General features: G+C 36.2%; 1 protein-coding gene across 1 annotated transcript in view; it reads right to left on the reverse strand.

Annotated features, from left to right (window-relative positions):
* Positions 1–25577, reverse strand: part of LOC146600765 (uncharacterized) — a 129060-nt gene that overhangs the window by 57770 nt on the left and 45713 nt on the right. The window contains exons 6-15 of the mRNA XM_085318713.1: positions 23153–23185; positions 23019–23051; positions 21785–21811; positions 14916–14963; positions 12439–12462; positions 9593–9643; positions 9026–9076; positions 5089–5139; positions 2299–2349; positions 1678–1728 (exon numbers count right to left, since the gene is read on the reverse strand). Coding sequence (XP_085174839.1) covers positions 1678–1728; positions 2299–2349; positions 5089–5139; positions 9026–9076; positions 9593–9643; positions 12439–12462; positions 14916–14934 — 298 coding nt within the window. The 5' untranslated portion in view covers positions 14935–14963; positions 21785–21811; positions 23019–23051; positions 23153–23185. The remainder of the gene's footprint in view (positions 1–1677; positions 1729–2298; positions 2350–5088; positions 5140–9025; positions 9077–9592; positions 9644–12438; positions 12463–14915; positions 14964–21784; positions 21812–23018; positions 23052–23152; positions 23186–25577) is intronic.

Consider the following 25577-nt stretch of genomic DNA (forward strand, 5'->3'; position numbering starts at 1 on the left):
AGAAAAAGCTGTTCCCATGTGTAGCAGTCTGTATGATATGAAATTTCACTAGAAACATAGCTCTACTGCTATAGTCAAAGGAAAATCTTGCATGTGTCCTACCAATTAGCATGGGAACAGAACATTCCTTTGCTTGAAAGAACTTAGTTTTGGGACTTGAAAGGAGCTGTTGCTCACTAGTTGCATTATAGTCTGATTCAAATCTTAGCCTGTTTTGAATATTTGCTTTTTAGTAAAATTGTGTGGATGTTTTACAGTTCACTTAAACTAATTCAGTAGCAGTGCACTTAGAAAACTTTTACAGGTATATATTATTTCTTTTTATTTTTCAATCTTTTGTAATAAGTAGTACTTTGCTTTTATTATTATTAAATTTAAATAAATACCACTTCAAATGTGAGATCTGAAATATTTATGGAGAGCAGAAGATAGCAATTAGATTAGGATAAAAATTAGGAAATGCAATAGGAAGTTCAACAGTAAGGCACTAAGTGGACTAATCAGTGTTTATCTCCTTATTAATCTAGTTATGTTTCAGATACATTTGAAGGAACTTAGCTCACTTGAAGCTCAAAATATGAAAGCTACATTGCATTAAAACTAACAAACCAAGCAGAAAACACACTTCAATACTTACTGCTGACTAAAGTAAACTAAGAGCAAGGGTACAAAAATAACATCCTTATTCTTCTATATCTTTGACCTTGGACTGACTATCCAAGTCCATCTGCTCTGACTGCTTTAAAGAGTATCAGACTATTTAAGCTCTAGTTCCTTTTATAACACTTAAACCTTCATGTTGCTTTAGAATAGTATCACTGTGCAAAATAACAGCCTATTTCTCCTGTTCTAATATATATTTCCTACCTGTATTATGTGAAATAAAAACTCACAAACTTTGCTAGAGAAAACACTGCTCAGAATTTCTAATGATCCTTAGGGAATATATAAGATAGGAAATAATATTATTCAGCTAGCTGAAGTACCTTTCAAAAGCAACTGGAAGTTCTTAAGACTGACTACTGCTCCTGTGGTTCAAAGGATTACTATTAGTTATTAAGTTATTACATATTCTTTTCTGTGTTAAATTATTTATGCATTTAACCCAAGAGACTGTTTTTTAATAAGCAAGTGGTATTTAATCAATATGTAAATAGAGTTAAAGTAAATCTAAGTCTTGTTTGAATTAAGTTGATGAGAATAAGTAAATTTGAAATGTTTGGTTGATTATAATTACAAATTTATCATTGTCTAAGGATCCCTATTTTTTAGAGGTCAGGTACTATATATTACAATTGATCTTTATTTGACAGCCAGTGCTGATGCTTTCAGTGCAAATGAGAAAAACAATATGTTAAGAAGAAAAGCAAAATACAGTCTGAAATGGAAAATTTAAAGAGAAAGAATATGATAAAATTAAGAAAGGACAAAAGAAATCACAATAACTTTGGGGGCTATTGAGTACTACTGTTATTACTTCTTCTATAACCTCATATGTATCTGTCATTTATCAGACAAGTAAAAGAAATGTCACTGCAACAAAGGATGACATTCAAGGATATTTGTGGATGAATAAGGGAAAGAATAAACTAGGATCTCTTTGAGAATGCTCACACAGTAGAYCTAGTTTCTCTATTGAATCTTATACTGAAGCTCACCTCAACTTGGGATTATTACCTTTTTCCTTAATGAAAGTTGAAGTCTTCATTTCTTTTCCCTTTGAAGACTCTGAAAAAGGAATCAAACAAAAAAATGGAAGTAGAAAGTTAATAAAATACTAATATTACTATTCACTACTATACTATAGACATCTGCACTATAACAAATGTACATAACACCAGACTACAAAAAAGGTATAGAAGAGAAAAGTGTTAGGAATTTGGATTTCTGTTTATTTCAATAAAAGTTTCAGTTTAGGATTTGAAAACACACCAAAATAATTTCCACTAAATTACCTTGAAAAGTTTCTGCTCTCATTACTGTGCAGTCTATCATCTGAATTTAGCTAACAGTTCTGTTAYTAATTCACTGTCAGGAATAGGCTGACATTTCAGCAGTATTGGCTATGTGGGCCAAAAAAAAGTTAAAGAATGCTGTAATAAAGATTGTTATTTTACTATTTCTGAATCATATAAGAAGCTGCTCATTTCAAGGTATCAGATCTGCTAAGTGAGAATAAACTAGGTGTAGTCCCTTTTCACCAAAAAGCAAAGTAGGTAGAAGCAGCAACGAGGTACCAGGAGACCCTTTCATGAGGACAGCTGGTTATTTCCAAACMGTGTTTTCATGAGACATTACCCTTTTCCTTTAAGACTGCTGGAGGCTTGACATCTTTTCTTTTACCAGGCTCTAGAAAGGAACATTTAACATTTATCAGAAGTCAAGTTAGAGAAAAAAGTTGACACATGAGAAGAAAGCAAGTCAGACAATTTGATATACAGAGGGGAAAAGGATGTGATAATTAAATGGCTTTAACAGCATGGAAATAATGAACAGGACAAAACAAAGAGGTCATTCATTCATCCTTTTAGACTTGGATATGCAAAATAATAAACATTCAATATGTCATTAGTTCCTTCGTATTTGGAGGAAGCTTTTAAGCTGTCTCTCAAGTAGGGAATGAAGAATAATTTTAAAAGAGTATAGCAATTCTATAAAGCAGCTGACATCGATGGATTTACCTTTTGCTGAATCCAAATACAAAATTAATCTACATTTATACAATTAAAATATTAGGAATGCTAGACCTGAAAGCAACCTGAAAGTCTGTTAAAGATAAGTGGAAGTTTTCTTTATTCAGGAGTGACAGAAGGGCCAGTTACTCCTTCAGGACTCTGCATACTTTTAACACCATAGAAGCTATGTGGATATTGTCTGTGAACAAGATTTCACTTCCTTTATATAGCCTTTTAAAATCAGAGTCAAGATGAGTATAATATAAGAGCAGTATTCATCCTTCAAAATATACATTCATGTATTTCATGTCAAGATGAAGAATATACATTCATATATTTTACGTCAAGTGAGAGCTTGTCAAGACAAAAAAGACACAGAAGTTGGCTAAACACAAATAAAGAAAAAAATCCTGTCTTCTTGTGCTGCCTGGCTGAGACACAGGGACTGACAGTAGTGAGAAAGGGGAGAATTCTGAGCCTCACACAGTGACCTGACTTTATRCCACTGGTAGTTTAACAAGGAATAAGAAATTCCTCCCTTGTAGAGATGCCCTGAAGTGCATCATCACACTGTGGTATTTTTATTCAGTATTCTGCCCTGCTCCAATCATTATGTGGACTGCATTGAATATATCCACCTCCTAGAAAATTGGGATTTTACCACAGTTTGGATCCAGGATGTGCCTTTATAGCTCGGGAATTGTGYACAATTCTCCTAGCCTTTGCTGTTTTCTGGAAAAGTTTGACATGTTTCAGTACTCTCCAAAAAGTGAGAAGTACCCATGAATCCTATTGTTCTTAACATGTCTTCTATATTCATCACAATGCAACAATTAATGTTTTCTCCAGAGGTGTGCTTTCTCTGGTGTGCACTGCCAGCAAGCCAACACACGGCATCTGGAAACATTAGAGATGTATACATCCATGTTTGCCAATAAATCAAGAAAAAAACTCACTGACTTCTCCTGGTCACCTGAAACACCTGGATCTGTCAGTAGCMGCAATAGTCTTGTTCTCTACCTGTCACACCCTTTAGCTATAGCTATTTAACTATGGACTACAGATAAAGTCCATGGAATTTCTGAAATTTTTGCTAAAATGCAATATACCAAAAATATTTTAGWTTTCAGTTCTTTTGAATTATCACATTAAAATGCATAATGATCTTTTAATACTTAACCAAGATAATTCATTCTACTTTATTGAAAGGAAACTTCTTGATTTACAAAGATGTATGAATATCACGAAGTGCAAAGCCAGGCCAAAAACTTGATTCTTCCTTTGCATCTAGTTCCAGTTTAGCAAAAAACGAACAGAGACTTAAGCATCCAAATAATTTCTTCCCCAAAAGGTATTTTTCTTCTAAAATAAAWTTTTTCTTCTGTGCTTGAATGTCTCTAGTGCAGCATGAAGTGCTGAGGTGGAAGTGGAGCTTGAAGCTTTGAAGGGAGAATTCATCTGAGCAGCTCATGTGGATATTAGCAACCATAAAACCAGTAAGTGTTGAAACATTTTTTTAGTTGTAAATGCCAGCATGGATGGTTTCAGTGTTTCTAAAAACAATGTTTTCCAAAGTTTCCATTTATTAATTTCTAGACATCTCTGGTTATAAATTTCCTAGCAAATATTTTGGTGCAGGAGCAGCTCATTAAGTTGAAGCAGTTCTGCCTACTTTTCCATAGTATTCACTCTGCGCAGTCTTCCCTGGATCAGATTCATTCTGGTTCCCTGGCCTGACTGTCTCCACCACACATGGTGGTTCCCTGGCCTGTCTCCACCACACACGTGGTTCAAGGTTATGCAAAGGAACAATCATTATTTCAGGTCATTGCATCTTTCTTGGGGGTAGAGACACATTTGCTGTGTGCCTGGACTTGAGAGTCCAGCTCAGTTTGCTCCAAAGGGAATCTAGTTCATGCACATTGAAGCTCCTCTGCACACACAGCTACTGCAAGGGAAGTAATGGGATGTTCAGATGACTTGCTTTGGCATTACATTACTGCTCCAAACCACAGTGCTAATGCAGATGTAAGAAAKGAGCAGGTAAGTTAAATAGCTCTTGGGATGTATCTCTCCCCAGCAGTTATAAAAAGCAGTCTAAAGTGACTTTCTGGGATTTAGACAACTCATTTTGACCGATTAATGTCAAAAAGTGGTATAAAAATACATTCAGTATTTCTCTCRGGATGCATTAAAAAGAAGCCCAGATGTAGTTACTCAGAGACCTTTTGATAACAGTTCCTACAAGAATTTAAATTTGTTGTTAAAAGCAGTGCCATGGATAAAATAATCTAAACAGAAACCAGAATGAATTTGGTTTCCCATTCTTATGTACTTATACTTAAGATCTTTTACTAGCAYTAAATAATCATTCTGATATTCAGTTACTGAATTTCTTAACTTTTTCACTTACCTTTYTCCTTTATTCCCCCTGGATTATTGGGGTTTTTTCCTTTCAGAGACTCTGTAGGGAGGTAATCAAGTTTTTGAGACTTAGAAGATAGGACCTTCCTTCTAAACTTGAAAGAAAACCCAACAAGTTATTAAGATCAAGACTAAATTAATAAATGTAAATGGATGTAGCTCTGACCTTTCCTCAAATGAAATAGTATTAGTTGTTATAAGTCACTATATCTGTGGAGAGCTCCACAGAAAGAAACCAGAAAGGAGAAGGGGAAACTACAAGCAATACTATAGGACTGGAGATTCTTAGGGTCTTATCCAAAACCTCACAAAGTCAGAAAAGATTATTCTATTTTTTTTTAATGGACAGAAGCCATTGCCTTAGTCCTTTAGGGACCATGCATTTTGGGTCAGCAGGTATGGAAAAACATACATTGCATAAGCAGTTAACATATGACACTCTCTRAAAGCAATATCCTATTGACCCCTTAAGTATGTGTATCAGTGAATTCTAGGATGTAATTCTTTTTTCTGAAGTGAGAAAATAATTTCATAGCTTTATGAATGTCTGTGATTTGAGTGAGAGAATATTATAGCTGGCAGGATGCTAAGTAGACCAAATTATATTTCATCTGACCTGATGTACACATAATGTCCAGAAAAAGCTTCATATCATTTATTCTTAAAAAACAAAAATATCAGTAAAAGCATATTAAGCTAAAAGAAGATCCCTCCTAAAATAAATCTAAAACTCTGAACATCCTCCTGACCACCATACTACCAGGATATGATCTCATTTCCATCTGGCACAAATCACACATGTAGTTTGCTTTGTGCTCAACACAAATAACTGTGTATAACATCACTTCCAGGGTGGCTGAATCCTTTGGAGAAATCACACCATTTAGAGACAGGTGCTGAAATTAGAAGCTTAATCTCCACAGCAAGAGATGGATTCCTTCAGAGGACTGAGAGCAACTTCTARTGTGAAGGCTCTGACCTCCTTTGAAGGATCCTCTATCTCCACCTGTGCTGACTGTGTAGGAAGTCTAGGGGCAACAGCTTCCAGCTGGCCATTTTGCCCTGCATTTCTGTCTGCGGTCTCAGAGACCATGCAGCCATCCTTACAGCCACAAGGACAAACCTTTCCCTTGTGCTGAAGGCTTTGACTCATAAGTTCTTTTATCACCYGTTAGCAGGTCTCTCTGAGATTTCCTATATTTTGTAGCTTCTAAAGGCGTTTCAGCACCTTCAGCCCTTATAACTTTAGCACTAGTGCGGGACTCTCTCCACCATGCATCAATGCCCTGTCTCTGTGAGCCCAGGCTACAGAGATAKTCAGTGCTACTTCTCTTCCAGAGAACAGAACTTCATTTTTAGGAGTTTGAACAGCAGCTCACTGGAGTCTGTTCATGCTTTTACTCTTGACTGATGACTTCCTTGCTGGTYTCAGAAGAGAAAATAAAGTTGCCTTAATGCCAAAATTCATCTCCCTGCTTTCATCCTGCATCCTTCTCCATAGGTGAAGCTTGGGCATGATAGGAGGATGCTATAGAAAGACAGCTGCAGTAGCATGTGAACTCTTCAGGAGAAAGATATAGTCTTCATGAAAAAGGCAGCAGCAAATCAGGAGGCAGAAATAGGAAGAAATATTAACTGAAATTCACTGCTTTTCAGTCCCTTCTGTTTAATATCTATGGGTGATTTCATTTCCACATAGCTGATTGTCACAACATAATTTTCTACTTTTAATGAAAAAAGTATACATTTTAAGTTAAGATAAAAATCCTGCAAGTAAGATGTTATTTCATTTCACATTTACTTTAAAGGAAGCAGATGCATTGCATAGTATGTGCAAGTCAGCACGTGTCTCGTTTAGTGACATTGTGCTATTATGTGTATGACAGAAAAGAAATATACACTACTGAATTATTCCCCCTGCCACTCTTGTGTATAGACATAAAAATAAATAGAACTATTCTCCACATATAAGTGACGTAAGAAAAAATGTGGATATCCCAGTACTCAGCAAAAGCAAACAATAGGGAAAAAGGGGTATTTGTTTGGAAAACAAATCAGGCAATGCAGAGGCAGAGTGAATTTATGTTATCTGTACAGCACACATATTCTCACTTTAATAACTCATCATAATACAATTCGAGAGGCTTTCTTGAAAAAAAATCATCAAGGAGATATGTATGGTCTATCATGAGCTTTAAGTGTTAGAGACTCTGAATGAATGAGTTTCTACTTTGACTAGTTGGCTAAGATAACTACTAAAAAGACTGCATGGCATGTTATCCCTCTGAGTTTCCTTGGCCACCCATTATTTCAATACGCTCATGTCAATGGAAAACCAGCTTTTACATTACTTATTGTAAATGGGCTTCTTTACTTCAGGAAAGAGCTAAGAAGCTCTTTAAATTCAGAAACAGTCTTGAGATGCCCTTTATCACAAGACAATAGAAGAAGGCATATTCTTCCAGTGTTCTCCTTAATTGCTACCAATAAAACCAAACTCTGAGATTGAAGATATTTTATTCACCTCATAAAACAGATATGGTAACATTGTGAGGTTATGATCTATAGAGTGTCCTAGTGATCCCTCCAAATTCAAGGATTTATTTTTCCTATCTCTGCTTTAAATAAAAATGCTATGCAACCATTCAGGAAAGATAGCCTGTTTTATGATAGGTTTTCTGAAGCAGGTAATATTTTCCTTTCTTGTTCACCCAAACTTAGCCCATTCTTCAATTAGAATGAGGTATGATGATGCTTCTTTTATTGCAGAAGGTACCAGGATAAGAGTAATCATTACAAGCTTTTAACATCTCATCTAAAAAAGTTCCTTTGTTTGTTTWTATAGGAATAGTAAAACAAACTCCCGAGATACATAATTAGGATTAGCATGCAATCTTAAAATCCTTACTTTCCCAGATCCTTCAATATATTTTAAATGACAAAAAGACACACTTTTAGAAGCAGATTGTTAGACAGCAAGTTGGTAAGAGGCCCCATTAACCTGATTAAGTTTTACTRAGGCCCACCAAGAAGCCTTGAACTGGCAATGGACAGAAGAAAGAGTGGCACACAACTAAGGTTTGATTAATTTAGAAACTATAGTTTGGGCAAATATGGTGTGAAAGATGAGGGTTTTATAATGCTGAATATATGTTTATATAGCTGAATTATCCAGAAAGCAGTAGGCAAAGCATATAATCTAGATATGCACCCAGATCTCTAAGGATTTCTTCCATACAGCTATATAAGTTCTTCCTATGGAGTTTTTGGCTGTCAATATATTTTGAACAGAGCTAGTCAGCTGTCTGCAGATAGCTAATCAACACCCACATTCACAGACACTTAACTGTGAAGGCTGATGTCTCTTATGGGAAACAGTGATGGCTGCAGTAGCAAGCGCTCTCAGAAGCCAAGAGGASAGGTTCAGAAGGGCTGGACATCAACGTTGCTGCAGCCATTAGGGAGCCAGMTGGACCTTTACTGCTATATTCAGCATTGAGCCAAGACCTTGGCTATTAGTAGCAGTAATGCATTGGACATATATAACCTTGTATTACATGAGTAATACGTTGCAATTTTTACAGAGGCTTTTGCCTTGTTTTCCTAAAATATAGGAAATCTGATATAAAGGAAGCCTAAATTTAGCATTTAAAATAAATTCCTGCCTAATTCTTTCTGAAGACTGGGTGGAGAAGGTCTAGCCTCTTCTGCCAGGTTAGAAGTAACAGTTAACCACTTGGTGAATGAGGTCCCTGACCTCATGTTATAAATCCTATGTAATAGTTCATTCAGTTAAATATTGAGATCATATTTTATACATACAAAGACATTAGAAACAAGATATTTAATGATTATTTTAAAATGAGTATCTTCATTCTACTTTCTGTGWTTTTAAAAYGGTATTATATTCTATTGCATATACTTACCTTTATCTTTTAAAGCTGTAGAATTTTTTCCTTCTTTTTCTTTAGTGTGCTCTGTAAAAAGTARTTTATTAATCTTCAAGTTAGAGGGATTAAAGGTTAACATCTAATAACTCTGAGATRATGAGTGATTGATTGAATATTTAGTAGTTTCTAACTATGCCATGATACCAATTTAATGTGCAGTGCAAGGCACTGGTTTTGATCTATCCAGCGTGCTAACACAGTGAAATCACAAACATTTCTTAAGTGTGATGGTTAACTGTACTACTTAACTGTAAGAAGACTCAACACTCATCTCACTTTGCAGTGTGTGATAGTAAAAGTTAACAAGTGGTCCTAAATTCTGARTTTGTACTTCTAAGTTTTCCTACAACTATTTCAAAGCTCTATTTCGTATTCCAGTTCAGGTAAGACTAATTAAGCTTTACCATGCATTYAGTGACACATAATTATGCTTTTAAATTCCTAAGATATGGTTAAAAAGCAGACAGGCCAATATATTGCAAGACTTTTTCTCCTTGGACRTATATTCTTTGGGTTTTGTGCAATTTTATTCTGCAGTGTTACCTTTGTCTTTTGTGGCAGCTGGAGATTTCAATTCTTTCTCTTTTCCAGGATCTGTAAAGAAGTATTCACAGTGACAAAGTGACAGGCAGAAGCAATAAGTGAGTGAAACTACAAAATTAAGTTTTAAGAGAAAATGAAGCATGTAGATCRTATTAGAGACTATAACTATATGTTAAAAGAATGTAAGAAGGTGATAAACAGTAATCAGAAGAGTTGAACAAAACCTACATTTCAGTTCACAGAGAGTTCAGTCCAGTAAATGCCTTTTATTGATTTAATTATAAAACCTATAAAATTTACAAGCTTCAGTAGCAACTTCCCATGGGACCTTCTTTCAACTCTCTTATCCAGAAATGACAAAACTGAACCTYTGCCAATTTTGACTCATTAGATTTGGCTGTGGCCCACTTCCTTTATCAGACAATTGTCCATTCTTGCTGAGCAAATCCAAGCATCTCTTTACTGGAACTATTCTTTTGTAAATGTAGATGACTATTGAATTGAGAGAACACCACGAGAGCGACAAATAGGAGGATCAAAAGTTGCTTTTACTCTGCCTAGAGACAAATGGTGAAGATGGTTAGGCCACACTAGTCTTAATAGCTCCTTAAGATGAAAATGGTCCCCTGGAAAAGGCATAAGAAATAATTTGGACCAGAAAGAAAACAAGAATTCTGTTTCACACAGTATGTGAGATCATGCTTTTAGATGAATGAAATTAAGATCTCCAAAATATCATGCCCACAAAAAATTACCAAATATATTGTCTCAGAAYAGGCCAGTCAGAAAGAACAGAGCATTGAATTTTGAATTCCCACGTTATGTGAGAATTTTAACCATCTGGATGCTGGTTATTCTGGTTAGTAGAAATACTAATTAACTTACATTGTCTTGAAAAAAAAAAATAAAATGTTCTCCACCAGATCTCTAGGAAAAAAAAATCTACTGAGAAACTCAGCAGTAATTTGGTGCTAGAAGATCTTAAAGAACTCTATTAGAAGACCCACTCTATTAGATGACCCACTTAGATATTCTGGCTAGGATAAGATGTCAAGACTCCTACTGAGGAGAAGTTGTACAATGGTTAGCAGATAAATCTGAAACTGGCAATTGTTAAAGTGGCCAATTTCAATGTCTATTGCGTACAGCCTGGAAGTGCATACAATTCACAAGTTGTCAGTCTTGTTACAGAAGTGTGGAATGTATACAATAGTAACTTATCATTGCATCAAAAAAGCTTTTTGCTCATGATTTGGTATTGAGCTCTGTGTAAGATGAACAGAGTATGTGGAGCTATACGTTCAACCAATTCAGATATAACRAGATTTTATTAACAGTAAAGGAAACCATCAGGTGGAAAAAGTATATTTACTGGTGACAGTGAAACTCCTGCTGCAATGGTGATGACTTCAAGGTCTGAGTGTTTCATTATACTTCCTCTATATTTTACTTCTAAAAGGAAGATACTTTCAAACAATACCATTTTAAAGGAAAAAGGATAGATTTTGTTGAATAAAGTTGAAGTATATCTTTATTGTAATATTCTTTCATCCTCAATGTATCCCAAAATCCTGTTTCAGAAGAACCTCTGCCCTCCTGCTTCTGCTTTCAGATTTCATACTCACCAGCTTATGATTCAGTCACTCATTCTCAAAGGCAGAAAGGAAACAATTCCCCAATATTTAAATAATAATGACATAAACCAACGCTAACAGAAATTAATTCCAATGGGAAGGCTGAAAAAACTGTCCTTTTGTGTTACAGAAGATTCCCAGGAGGGATTCCATATTCTATGCTATGCTCTGTGCAAAAGAGAGGAGATTGGAAGAGGTGTGATCTTTTTTTAAGTGCTTTTGTGAATCCCAGTTCAAGTATTGATTAATTCACATAACATTGATATAGTCATGCTATTATTATGTCATATGCATAACAAATTAGCTGCTGTACAATATAAACCCTTTACATACAGGAGCCTGCCCATGAAAGCATCAAGATGATGTGTACCTCCATTGTAAAGACCACAGTTACCCAGATTGTTTCAGAAGCTGTTACCTCAATGATTTTTTTTTTTTTTTTTGGGGGGGGGGNAAAAAAAAAGAAAAAGAAAAAAAGAAAATTAAACAATTCTGAACTAAAAGCTTAAGTCATTACAGACAAAGATTGAAGTCGTAAGTGATCCCTAAACCAGGAAACAACTGGGAAGATGCTGCAGAGACCAGTGTAATCTGCAGGAAAAAAAAATAATTTTTAGGATGATATGGTATGTGACACAGATGCTGCTGAAGCATGTAAAGAATGACTAGCTTGGAAATAGGAATTTAAGCTGTAAATAAGCACTGGACATTCTGTAGAACTGAACATACTGAAGACTGTTAGTYTTCTATAATTATGGCAAAATGACATCTTCTTGTACAAATACTGTGACAAGAAACTTCTGTTACTTGCTCAGTATTGATTCTCAGTGTTAAGCTTCTATTGACACCAGACTACACAGCTGAGACTTCTAGTGACACTAACAGATTTGGGGAGATGAATTTTGTGTGTAATATAATAAGCACAAACTTTTACAAACAGATTTTTAGTATATGTCTTTTACACTTGTCAAAGAAGATTATAAAGTAATGATTCCAAACTCCTTTGCCTTAAATAGACTTGAATTTATCTATTTATTCATTATTACTGTTACTAGCTTTGTTGTATCCTTTCTATCTAATTAACCATACATTGCATTTCATTTACAGATCAGATACTACTCTATCTAATTAACCATACATTGCATTTCATTTACAGATCTGATACTACTTTATCAGTTACAGAGAGAAGTAGCACCTAAAGGTATAGCTTACTTCTTTGTTTCATCTTGGGTTTATCTGAGAAAAACAAAGAAAAAGAAAGGGAAAAAAGGAAGAAAGGGAAAAGAAATGAAAGGAAAGGGAAAGGAAAAGGGAAAAAGAGAAAAGAAAAAAGAGAAAAACTTTTTAAAATTCCTGCTCTCATTATATTAAGATAAATCTTTACATAGGAAATGATTTGTAATAACAAGAAGCTAATGAAAATGTATTTAAAGTGATGTAAACTTTTCTTAGTAAAGTTAGATGTCACAGGAAAAACTCTTTGCCTGTTTCTCATTTCTTTTAAGTATCAATTCACAGCTGCTTTACAAAAACAGGCGCTGTAACTCCCTGGCAACATCCTGACACTTGTTCATGTTATTTTTCAAACTAATACAGTAAAGAGTTAAAGCAATGAAGCCATGTCACTATTGCTAAACAAGGAGCTCTGCCAACACTCCAAATTTTGCCATAAGTCTCACTATACATAACGTTTTTCTTAAAGCACAAATCCTAATTTTGACCATTTCAGATTTTCTCTTCTTTTTATCATGTATCCTGGAGTACGATAGATAACATAACAGGTGATGTCATTTCTCAGTCTTAAAAGACTCAGATCCCTCTGATTTTAAATTCTTCCTTTCCTCATTAAGGACAGGAGTTCTCACTTTTCCCCAGGCCTTTTGGACACCAGGGAAGAGTGAATTAGGGACTGTTTTCTCTTCATTTGGAGCTGCTTCCATCACCTTGTTTTTCTGTTGTTCTATGAGAAACATAAATATATGCTATTTTTCAAAAAACTTCCTGAATTTGGCACATTTTTCTTTATATGATGAGTGGATTGGTGGTAGCTCAGTATGTTTGGGGCACAGGGATAAGAAGTAGTGGACTGTAGAAGTACGGTCTTAAAGTGTTCTGTTCACTTTTCTACATCTGAGGACCTGAGCTGCTGCTAGCCCTTGGAAGAAGCCGCAGCAGTTGTTGCAGATAGATAACACATCTTGTTCTCACTCTTTTAACTTGTAGAAACTAAATGGCTGCTGACATGGGGGGACAAAGCTGCTGCTGCTGTCACTGGAAATACTTTGTCCCTGTTCCAGTTCTACTTTGGTGAAATTCAAACCGATGGTTTAAGAAGCTCTGCTCAGTGCCAACCACATGGTTTATACTGTACAACCTGTGCTCTTTACAGCACAGGTAAAATATTTTGCACATAAACTCCCATCTAATGGTAGCATCTTATAAAAGAGACAAAACTTCCAGCAAACACCACTTCTATGTTGTATGAGATGGCCAAACAGAGGGAAAGCAGTGCAGGTGGCTGGGGAGCACTTGCACGGCAATGGGACACAGTGGAGAGACACCCAGACTGACAAAGCCTGAAATCTAGGACAAGATCTTCCTAATTCTAACATTTTCTGTGACAGCTAGCAAGCAGCTGACAGCTGCTGYAGGGTGCTTGCATTGGCGTGAGCATTGCTGAGTAAAGCTGAAGCTGGGAGACAAGAGAAAGGAAAGGAATAATARGTCAAGTGACCACAGCCACAGAGGACAAGGAGTGATGGCCATCAAATCCTCAAAATATGGCCTAGGTATTTCTTAGTTTTGCAACCTTATGTTGGTGTGCTCTGTGTCTTTTTGCACTCTTTAGGAGCTGAAAGTGATATGATCTTTTYCCTACCCATCTTGTCTGGCCTCTGGGATTTTTTCACTTCCTTCATTTCTTTATCTAYATGTTTTAAGATTCCAACCTTTTTCTCTGTCTTTTCACCATCATTTCTTAATAGCTTGAGGGTTTTTTTAACCCCTGTTAGAAGCAATGTAGACTGCCTGTTGTGGTAGACTGCCCTTGATTTTTCTCCTCTCCATGGCCTGGGAAGCTGAATGCAGACTCTGTGACCTGCTGATCTGTGTGCCATCGACACATGCCATTCTCATAGGCCTCCTTTTTCTGTTTTTCCCATGCCCAAACTTTCTCATTTGCACCTCACCCATACAAATCCTAGGACTTCTGTTACAAACATCTACAAGCTCTGCTGTTCGTTAGCCCTTTAAGCTTTTGCAAACTGCCGTGGACCTGCATGGGGCTAAGGTTTTGTCTGGAGTAAGGTAGGCAGCTCTGCTGTGTTCAGGGCAACTGTGCCTCGTTGCAACTCACTCTCCAAGGTTAAAAGTAAAGGCTGGGCCCTGCCTAGGCTACAGGAATAGAAAAACTGTCGCAGGGTTTGTGGAACGTGAAAGTMCCAGAACAGGAACTTGGAGTGAGTGATTTGTTCACTTTAAGCCCTTTGTGGGGGGTTGTAGTTTTGTGGAAGTGGGACAAAGCCAATGCTCTGTTGCTCTAGTAAATGCTGCAGAGCTCTGGTAGATACTAATAGAGCAATGGATTTAAAAAGCTGTTGTCATCCAGCTGTCTGTATCTGAGATTTTCTTCTCTGTGCCACTGTCTTCTTAAGAGAAACGGTGCCAACATGCTTTGTTTTCTTTTTTACCTTGMTCTGCTGCCTTCATTGTTTTTTCTTCCTTTTTTTCAGGTGCTGCTGCAAAATAAAGATAAGGTTTAAGAAAGATTTCTAGTCAGAAGTGTTGCTCCAATAGACAAAGCCTTTTAAAAGAGATTAAATGCTTAGAGATTACTTTGAAGSAAATGATTTCAAAGTCTTGCAACCATGAGATAGTGTTTATTTTTCTGATATATGACCACATAATAAATATTGTTGACCTATCTTGAAAAGAAAAGAAGTAAAGCAAATATGGAACCTCTTTTCTTTTAATAAATGAATAACAGTACTTTCTTTCTTCACCTCAAAAGCAAATGAGGCTAAATTGCAGTGCATATCATATAACAGTGCAGAGAAAGACCCGGACAAGCAGGTCTCTACTTTGCCCAGCCACATAAGGGTTCGCCACATGAGTGAGGATTCCTGTTTGCACCAGCAGAAACCTCCACTCTGCATCCTTGACACAGCAAAATACTTCAACATATTCTTAACTGTGTACTTGGTCTCAGAAGTGTATATTTAGTCTCACTGAAGGTAACATGCCACGGTTAGACTATGTATTACAGACACTTAATTTAGTCTTTGTGATGACTCCGAGTACAAGGGAGAAGAGAGATTCAGACAACTTACGCAGCAGGGCTGCTAGGCCCTAACTGATGGCAGAGAGAAGCAGATGTAACAGCTCAAGTCAGGATGTCTCAATRCATCCAATTGACTATTCATAGGCTTTAGTTTACCCACTTCCTAGATTGATTTGTAGAGCAAGAGAGACAAGGGACAGAGAGACTATTTCATGGCTGCACACTGGAGATTAAATGACCTAAAACGAGGTTGTACCAGAAAGGAACCCCTTTGGATTTTATTCTCTTAAAGAACTTATACAAATAGGGTTATACAAATAGGGGCATCTTTTTATAATTTCTGACAATTTACATAGTAAGTTAGGGGCATCTTTTTATAATTTCTGACAATTTACATAGTAAGTTTGGGAATGTACAGAATTTCCTGCAGATCACTGAATGCAATTAGAATAACATATTTTTTTTCATCTAATTAAATTATTCAAGAACAACAGTCTTGAAAATATGTAAACATATTTGTTCAGTTGTTTAGCTSTAAATGGTACTAGCAATGCTTCACTTTTGTAAAATCAAACTTTTATAGTCATTATGCCAAATGAAAATAGTTCCTTTGATTTAATAAACTATTCCGTTGAAGTGCTTGAGACACACCAAATGTGTCATTAAGAAAATATGCTTCACTGTCATTGCGTACTTTAAAAGAAATGCAAAGAGTAGGCAATCAGCATAAATGGCAGTAAGTAAATTGGACATTGAAACTTGCTTCACTTCAAATGACTGATATCTTGAATAAAGAAATGTCTTTGCGACTACAGAGTTGTCAGCATACAGAATCTGTTCAGCTTATTATTTCTGCTGGTCAAAGAAGGATATATTTTCAACACCATGTCTGTTGTGTGGAACACAGCACATTACAATAGCAGTAAATTAAGATTCTTGAATTTGGATTTTGAGATCTGCCAGAGTGAGCAAACTAATATCACAGTAATTTTAAAAATCTAGCTCAAATGGTCAACATTGTGAAGAATAGACCTATTTTAATATATACTTAAAAAAAAGATATGAAAAAGACATCAGGAACTAGGTCCCATATACATTCCAAAATGTATTTGTAGCTTCTTAAAAGCAGTAAAAAGAATGATAAAAGTATACTAAGAGTAAAAATAATTCTTAAAAACTTTTGTTTTCTCCAAAGCACATTTATCATTTTTAGTCAAAACTAAAGCAATTTCAGTTTGTCCAGTTTTTGAAAATTGGAATATAGATGGAATGAAAATTAAAAAATATATATTTTCAGGATCCTAGACAGCAAGCTAGAAGAGCAATATAGCTTTCTGAGAAGATCAGGTGTATGTCGAGTCACCAAATCATGCGGCAGTGATAGACAAGTGGATCTTCTGAAGAAACCAGCCATCCTTGAGGCCAATATTTAAAAATAAAAACTATCACTACTGATAATATTCCAGGTATAAATGCATTCAGTACCCATAAAATATTTCTGTGAGGGAGTGTTTGTTTGGAAGAAGTTGSTGAGACAGAACAGACCTCTAGTAACTGTTAGAAAATGCCAAGTAGCATCATCTAGACATGGTAGACTGGTATATGGAAAGGCAAGTAGGACATTGCATTATTCATCAGCAAATATTTGAGACAGAATCTGTAAGTTGCTGGGTGATGCTGAGAGACCTTCTACCAGCAGGGTATAAATGTCACTTCAGCAGTCTGTATAAATATAAAGTCTAGATAGTTAGAACCAATGCTTAGAATAAGGCTTCAAATAGTTTTCATTTGTTTTCTTTAGAAAATGGACAAGTTTTCTGAAGAGCTCAAGATTTCATCCCTTCTAATGAGCATTTTCAGAATTATTGCCATTTCTTCTRGGTGACAACCTGAAGGGGGGCCTCTTTGTAAAAAGTGACTCACATTGTAGGTGTTGTCTGTTTGCCTAGTTCTTTATCTATTTTCTTAAGTAATATGAATGCAGCATTTTTCTCCATAGCAGAAGAGAGTCAGGGATAAAAAAGATCAACTTGGAACAGGAAAAAATAAATGCACGTAAAGGCAAAAGCCGAAGTTTGAAAGGGATGCTTCATTCTAGTACATTATAGTTAAAAAATAAATGAAATAATGTAGTTCAGACTGCCTTTATAATTCCCTGTCATATTTTGTCATGTTTTCAGTAAAATTCTTGGTAACCTGGCATAATGTAGATCAAATGTATGTTTTCTGAAATAATTGTTCCTCTGATTCCATCATAAACTCTTTGGAAAACAAATAAAAAAGAACTTAGCAGATGTTGTTCTGTGCCAAAACTAGCCAGAAGAGCAATTTTCATCAATCAAATATTTCTGCATCTTTAATAGTTGTAGGCTACAATCAACTTTGTCAAAATATCTTTATCCCAAAAGAGGTAGCTTGCTTAACTAGCATCCCTACCAGAAATGTGGATTCCAAAACGTTGCTATTTTTAAAGCTATTTTGAGATGTATACTCAGTGTGCCCTCTGACTGAAGACAACTAACGCTTTACTCATTTGCCACATATGAACCCAGAAGGATTTCCTTGTAATGACATCACTAATATAATTAAATCATGAACTTCAGAAATGTCTGTAATGCTTTAGGAATTACATAAAGAAAAAAAAAAATCCTTGCTGTAAAGAATATGAAACTGTATGTGAGAGATTGAGATAAAAGTTCCTATAAACCTGATAGTTCATCAGAAATAAAAGCTAGCAGGAATGGTCCAGAGCTCCTTCTATAATAGAAGATTATTATTTTTTTAATTACCACAAAAGAGAACTACATCAAAAACATCCCTTGTTTTCATATCAAGGCTTCTTGCTTTCCATGAGCATGTTTAAAAATTTTAAGATTTGTCAACAGTTAGTGAGTGCTGGAAGCCAAACTGCACCCAAAAAGTTGCTAAATCTAAAGAAATTAATAGCAGAAAGATGGGAAATAAGCAAATAAAGAGTAGCAATAAAAGAATGAATAAATACAGATAAAAATGCAAGGATCTTTTTCAGACCTAGTGAAAGGTGTAACTGCTAAAGACTACTTGAATTTGTCTGGTATTGCAAAAAATTATATTTAGAAGAAAACAACAGTGTTCCTTTTTGACTTTTGTTAAGAGGCAAAGGGAAGAGCTGTAATATTTTACCTTGTAGAACAGGATCTGTTAGCAGCATGCAATTATAGTTAGACTTYGATAACATTTAGACAGCGATAACATCAGCTGTTTCTATTTAATGTGGATTAGTGACCAATTAAAACAAAGTTGTTATTTACTTAAATATGTGAGAAGAATTACAAGTTCAATATTAGGATGATTCTGTACTAAAATTACTGCGGTTAAGAGCAAAGTTTTTGGTTGTGAGACTGCTCTTTTCGCAGCAGAAATAACAGAATGATTGTTGTTTGATATAATAGGAACTAATGATTTCTATTTCCCTTTAGTGAACAAAGAATTTCCTGTAAAACTTTTCAATTGCCCGCTAATTCAGTGACTCATAAGGTACTTTTTCTTTTTATCCTGTGAAATGCTGGAGACATATGTAGACAAATTGCATGTATAAATGATTATGTCTTATCAAAATATGAAATAACATCCAGCAGATTTTGAGGACATTCACAGCAACAAAGCACAGAGGCAAAGGCTCTATTAATTCAAAAACCTTGCTACTTCTAGGCACAAACTTTTCAAATGACCTCAAGAATTCTTTCTCATAATAAAGGAGTAAATATAATCAGCTGGGATAACATTTTTAAGAGGTATATGACAACACTTCTCAGAAGTGTCCAAAGAAAACCTTAAGATCCTCTTAAAGAGGTGACTTAATCCTGGAAGAAGTAAGTGTTTCATTTTTTTCAGACTTTAATGGGTAGACATGGCAGAAATAGGTCCAGAGGTGCTGGGATGTTGACATCAAGTACACAGTATATCATTACAGAAGAAATGATTATATATCAAAAAGATTCGCTCAGCAGCTTCAAGCAAGAATGGAAAGCTTTATTCAAACACTTGTAGTGGCAAACTATATTTATTCCCAGCTTTTGCTATCTAGAATTTGCTAAAAATGCAAAAGCTTAAGTCAATATGCTTTTATCCCTTGGTTTCTGTGTTTTGCCTGGTGGGAGTATAGAGAGAACAAATATCTAAATTAATATGGTTTCTATTTTGCTTAATACAATTAGTTACAGAGCAATCACAGCATTATGAATTTAGCCCATAAGGCAGGGAACTTAAAAACATCCAATAAAGACAATACTGCACCAGCTTTGATATCTTTACATTAATCATCAAGGAAGTGATTCTGCAACCTTTCCTCATACTGGAGAATATCACTGTACTGTCTTTCAATTTAGTTTAAATACTTGTGTCAGTATTTACTAGTTAATGTGACTAGGTTATCAGAGGTGAACTGTAAACTCAAAGAGGATGGTTGAGAGCATGAAAAACTGGAAATTCTCATCTCTCTGATTTGACTTGTGGTAGACAGCTTTGGACAGTCTCATTTGTTTCAGTGAGAATTTTTGCAAAGCAAGGTGATCTTTAATATGAACAAACATGGACCTAGGGTGAAGTACTTTTGCAGTTTGTAACATGCAATCCCAATTTTTCATTTGTATCTAGGTTACAGCTGCCCTCTATAATGTGCATGAAGACAATTCAGAGGCAACATCTTACAATGTATATATGTAAAAGTCAGACACTGATATAGAGTTAAATATTTGCTCAGCTTGAACCTTGGGTCTTGAGTCCTTGGGGCTTATCACCAGCCCCAGCCCCACCATGCATTCAGGACGGGGGAAAACTGTGCAGAAAGCTCTGGTGCTCCCATACCTTTGCTTTCCCCTATCAGCAGTTATCGTATGAAATGTAGGCAAAGGCTGTTTCACTGAASCTGCCTGTAAAACTCACTACACCCAGTAAAGAAAATAACTGACCAGTCATGGTGCTTGTGCTACAACTGGATAGAAAAAAGAGGAATATCACTCTTTGTGTTATAGTCCTATAGAAGATTGGTTGCTTCTTCTTTTCTGCCTTTCATGAAAACCTTATGATATGACTTAAGGTTAGAAATGAAATTTAATACAGTTGGAGAATTATAGTACATTAGTTCTTGGATACACCAAAGACATCTGCTCTTTAGAGGGGTTTTCATAGAATCATAGAACCAGTAAGGATGGAAGGGACCTCCGGAGATCATCTAGTCCAACCTCCCTGCTCAGCAGGGTCACCACCAGCATGGTAGACAGGGTTGCATCCAGGCAGGCCTTGAAGATCTCCAGACAAGGAGACTCCACAGCCTCCCTGGGCAACCTGGTCCAGGGCTCCGTCACTCTCACAGGGAAGAAATTCCCCCTCACGCTCAGGCGGAACTTCCTGTGCTTCAATTTCTGCCCATTGCCTCTTGTCCTGTCACGTGGGACAACTGAAAAGAGTTTGTCCCATCCCCTTGACACACTCCCTTCAGGTACTTGTACACATTGATAAGATCCCCCCTCAGTCTTCTCTTCCCCAGGATGAAGGGGCCCAGCTCTCGCAGCCGTTCCTCATAGGGCAGGTGCTCCAGCCCTCTGATCATCTTCACAGCCCTGCGCTGGACTCTCTCCAGCAGCTCCATGTCTCTCTTGTCCTGGGGAGCCCAGAACTGGACACAGGACTCGAGATGAGGCCTCCCCAGGGCTGAGGAGAGGGGCAGKATCACCTCCCTCCACCTGCTGGCAACACTCTTCCTAAAGCACCCCAGGAGACCATTGACCTTCTTGGTCACAAGGGCACATTGCTGGCTCATGGTCAACCTGTCATCCACCAGCACTCCCAGGTCCTTCTCTACACAGCTGCTCTCCAGCARGTCAGACCCAGCTTGTACTGCTGCCTAGGGTTATTTCTCCCTAGGTGCAGGACTCTGCACTTGCCCTTGTTGAACCTCAGGAGGTTCCTCTCCGCCCAGCTCTCCAGCCTGYCCAGGTCTCTCTGAATGGCAGCACAGCCCTCAGGTGTGTCAGCCACTCCTCCTGGCTTGGGATCATCAGCAAACATGCTGAGGAGGCACTCTGTCCCCTCATCCAGGTCATTGCTGAAGAAGTTGAACAGGATGGGACCCAGTCCTGAGCCCTGGKGGAYGCCTTTGAGGGGCTGGAAGGAAGAGTCTTTGTGATTTAAAAGCTCTATTTCCTTTTAAATAAATCATACCTATTAGAATTTTTCATTTATAAAAATCAACATCAGCCTTCTTCCATTTCAATTTAAAAAACAAATAAAGATACCCACCYTTTGACTTCTGTGTTTCCACAGATGCTGTAAAATAAGAGTGTCCAGGAAATAAATTTTGCAACTGCATAAAAAAGCTAAGATTGGTCCTGACAGCTCTTCTTTTCATCAATTTGCTAGGCATCTACACAAATTAGGCTAGAAACTYATTCTTCAGGTTTTTATGCAAAGGAAAACAGAGACAGACATGTGTTGCTTATTTGGACGGTCTTATGGCAGATGACTAATTAATCTGCAGCTCAAAAGCCATGGAAAACAAGGCTAATAGGTAAAGCATATATGGAGCTTCAATAACTCCACTATTGTCAGGTAATGAGAATGACGGAGTGAAAAATAGGTTTCAGAATGGGTATACATCATGCATAGTTGAAGGAGATATTAAMGAAATCTCCTTTAGCAGTAAGTTGGAGCAATTAAAAATACCTTTTTCAAATTTCAAATAGAATAGTTGAAGAACTATTCTAATATTGAGGAATATCCTCAAATGTATTAAATATATTTTTCAGCTTAATTTGTTTACTATTCTTCACAATTGGATTAACTAAGTCTAGTTTCTCAGACTTCCACATTTATCTTTCCTCATTATCACACCTTCATTCTGAAGACCCCTGACAGGGTTTCTATGCCATAGGAGACATTCATAGATTGTCTATAGATTGACTGTCTACTGCACATATTTTTGCTTGGAATTTGTCCAGGAAAAAAGAGTCAGTTGAAAAGAATGAGTCATCAAGCTTGACTGTAAAAATCATTTCAAATCTTTATGATCCCTCAAATTTGGACAATCTGGAGAAGTAGATTCCAGTCAGGAATAAGAAGAGTTCCTAGCTACAGCACAAATATATGGCATAGGTACTACAAATCAAAACAAAACAAAACAAAATACCTGCTTCTCCCTGCAAACTGCAAATCCCCTATTTTGTATTTTTCTGTCAGCTTACTGTAACCTCCAAGAGCCTCTCTTTGAAAACATAAACCTTTCAAAAGATGAAATAAAAAATCTCATGGTTGACGTACATCTCATTTATAGCTGATTAGATCTCTGTTCCAGGAGAAGGCCAAATGGGTACATAGCTGCTCCACAGTCATTCATTTACTCAAATAAGTTCGATTAAACTGGCAAATATTTATCTCTGGCTCTGCTTTTTTGTCTCTTTACCTAATCCTGTCTTAACTTTAAATCAAACCAGATAAATGATGAATTGTAAAACTTACTGTTTTTCACAGATCTTACCATGTACTTTTACTTCTTTCTTTGCTGTTTTGGCTGTAAAAACAAACAAAAATGTAAATATTTTTGTATGCCTTGAGTTAATTTGAACATTTATTAGGACAGTTAAGAAGTAGGAAAAAAGTGACAATATTCACCAGATTCCACTAGTTTTTCTTTCTTGTGTGGTTCTGGAAAAGAAAAAAAAAAAAGAAGTACATTTTTCTCTTCTTGAAATGTTTTGTTTCACTATCCTGGACAATGATTGTCATGTTACTAGTGGTTGTTGGATATGGCAGTTGCCTTTAGACTCCCAGTTCGGGCGTATTTTCCAGTACTTTCCTGCATGCCAAAAAGCCCTTGTAGTTATCATCAGTTACTCCTTTATCCTCAGTCACACTGGGCTGAGATAGATTAAATTTTATTATTAGACACTGAGAGATAATTTAGCTCATATAATCAGGTGCTAAAAGGAAACTCTAGCAACAGTGAAGAGCAAAGCATTTACCATTTTCTTTAAGGCAGTCTAATTGTTGGCCCGTGAACATGGGCCTCAGGACACCACAGTATGCTTGATGCCTTTTTTTTTTTCTTTCTTTTTTTTCAACCAAAAAGGATTGGAGAATAACTTGAACCACGACTGGGTTTTACAAACTTTTAGTAGTTTCTGTAGCAGCTCTTTCCTTCCTGCCAGGATTTGCTTCCAAATCCCTCCAGAGGTAGGTGGACAGCCAGAAGGAAGAGAAAGACCCTGAATGTATCTCAGAAGCCGAACACGCTCCACCAGCCAGGGTTGACATTCATAACAGCAAAAAGAGAGAGAAGCTCTTGCTGCCAGCAAATGAAATAGGGCTTTCAAAAAGCATACGTAAAGGTTCTGGTGTACAGGTTTTGATCCACACAGGAGCATTTCCTAAACTAAAGAGCGTTTGAGCTGACCGATCACAAGATAATGGCAGTTTCTGTTAAATACATGCATTTGTCCGTGTTTGTCACTTACTACTATCTAATAGTTACAGTTTCTCCATGCTTATCACAGGAGATATCTTCATTAACTTTGAATTAATACAGTCGAGAAATACTAACATTTTAACAGGTTCCACACTGGAATCATGATATGGAGTTCCATATTCTAATTGTTTTTGATGTTTTTGCAGTGCCACTAAAAGTAAGCCTTTTAGAAACCACCTTGACAGAATGTGTTCACGCCGATAATCCACACTGTACTCTAAGCTCCACGTCCACATACAACCTAGAATCATAAACAGCAATCCAAACTGCCTGATGCATCCTCAGTTGTCCTGCTATGTTCTGCTCATCTTCGCTAATATAATATCTCTTCACTAATCTGATCTAGACTAGAAAAAGGATATGATATAGGATAATACAGAGCAGCTATCCTTAAGTTTGAATTCTCCTCGAGTTGAATAAATTGAAAGAAACAAGGTCTACCAAAAGAAAATGAAATAATTTGACCATCCATAATGATTTGACTATTTGATCATTAAACTTGTTAGTAGGAATAATACATTCAATATTAATTTATAATCAATATTAATACTGAATGCACAGTGAATGTGTAAAAGAGATATACTCCACACAAAGCCATGAAAATAATTGATATTTGAAATGGTAGACAAATTCAAAATAAGGGGAAAAAAAAAAGCAGTGGCTAGCTTTTTAACAAAATATGTCATTCTGCCCCATTCCCACTACCAGCCAGTTTGGAACAAGCAACACATGCAGTTCTATTTGAAATGAAATAATCAATTTTATTTTATAAGTTCTTAAATCTGTCTCAATAGCCAGTTAAGCAAAGTGTAATTTCTAAAATAAACTGTTTTGACTCCTGCAAAACAAAACATTTTAGCTTTTCAGTTTTCTCTTTTGACCAAAAATATTGATGGAATTTCATCACACATTAAGTAATTTCTTTCACCCAACATCTACATCTCTAAGAAATGAGAATAGTTTATTAAAATCAGGGATTACGCTCTATTGTGGTTATGCAAGGCACATTTTTATGTATTTATTATGTAATATATATGTATATAAAATGCCACTGATGCTTTATAGTCAAGGGAGAAACTTAGCAAACAGAAGAGGACAGAAGTTTGGGACTCAGTAGCTTGGCTGACTCAATAAGTTTAATCTCAATAACAGCTGCAGCTTTGGTTTTGTGTAGCCCAAGTGCTCTTCAGAGTACCCAATTTTGTATAGGTATTTTAGGACTCATTCTCTGAAATTAGAGTTTTAATTGGTTTTGTGGGGTTTTCTGATTTGCTTTTGCTCATGACTACTTCCTGAGAACTGGAGAAAATGTAATTATGACTTTAGTGATCTTGAGGAAATTAATTTTCCCTCTCATTCCAAGATCTGTCAAGTCTCATGAGATTAGGGAACTATATGACATAAGCATCACTTCTCAAGTACTTTTGCACAATCTGAAATTTTTGGTTTATTTAGCTTTAGTTCCTGGTTTTCAAAAATGCAACATTAGGAATGTTCTACAGAGTTTCTTTTATAATATTTTTCTTTCCAGAAACATCTAAAAAAGATCATCTTCCGTARGAAAAAAAACAT

The sequence above is a fragment of the Rhea americana genome, unplaced genomic scaffold, assembly GCF_003343005.1.
Source record: "Rhea americana isolate MKP2758 unplaced genomic scaffold, rheAme1 scaffold_117, whole genome shotgun sequence".
In the NCBI taxonomy this organism is placed as follows: domain Eukaryota; kingdom Metazoa; phylum Chordata; class Aves; order Rheiformes; family Rheidae; genus Rhea; species Rhea americana.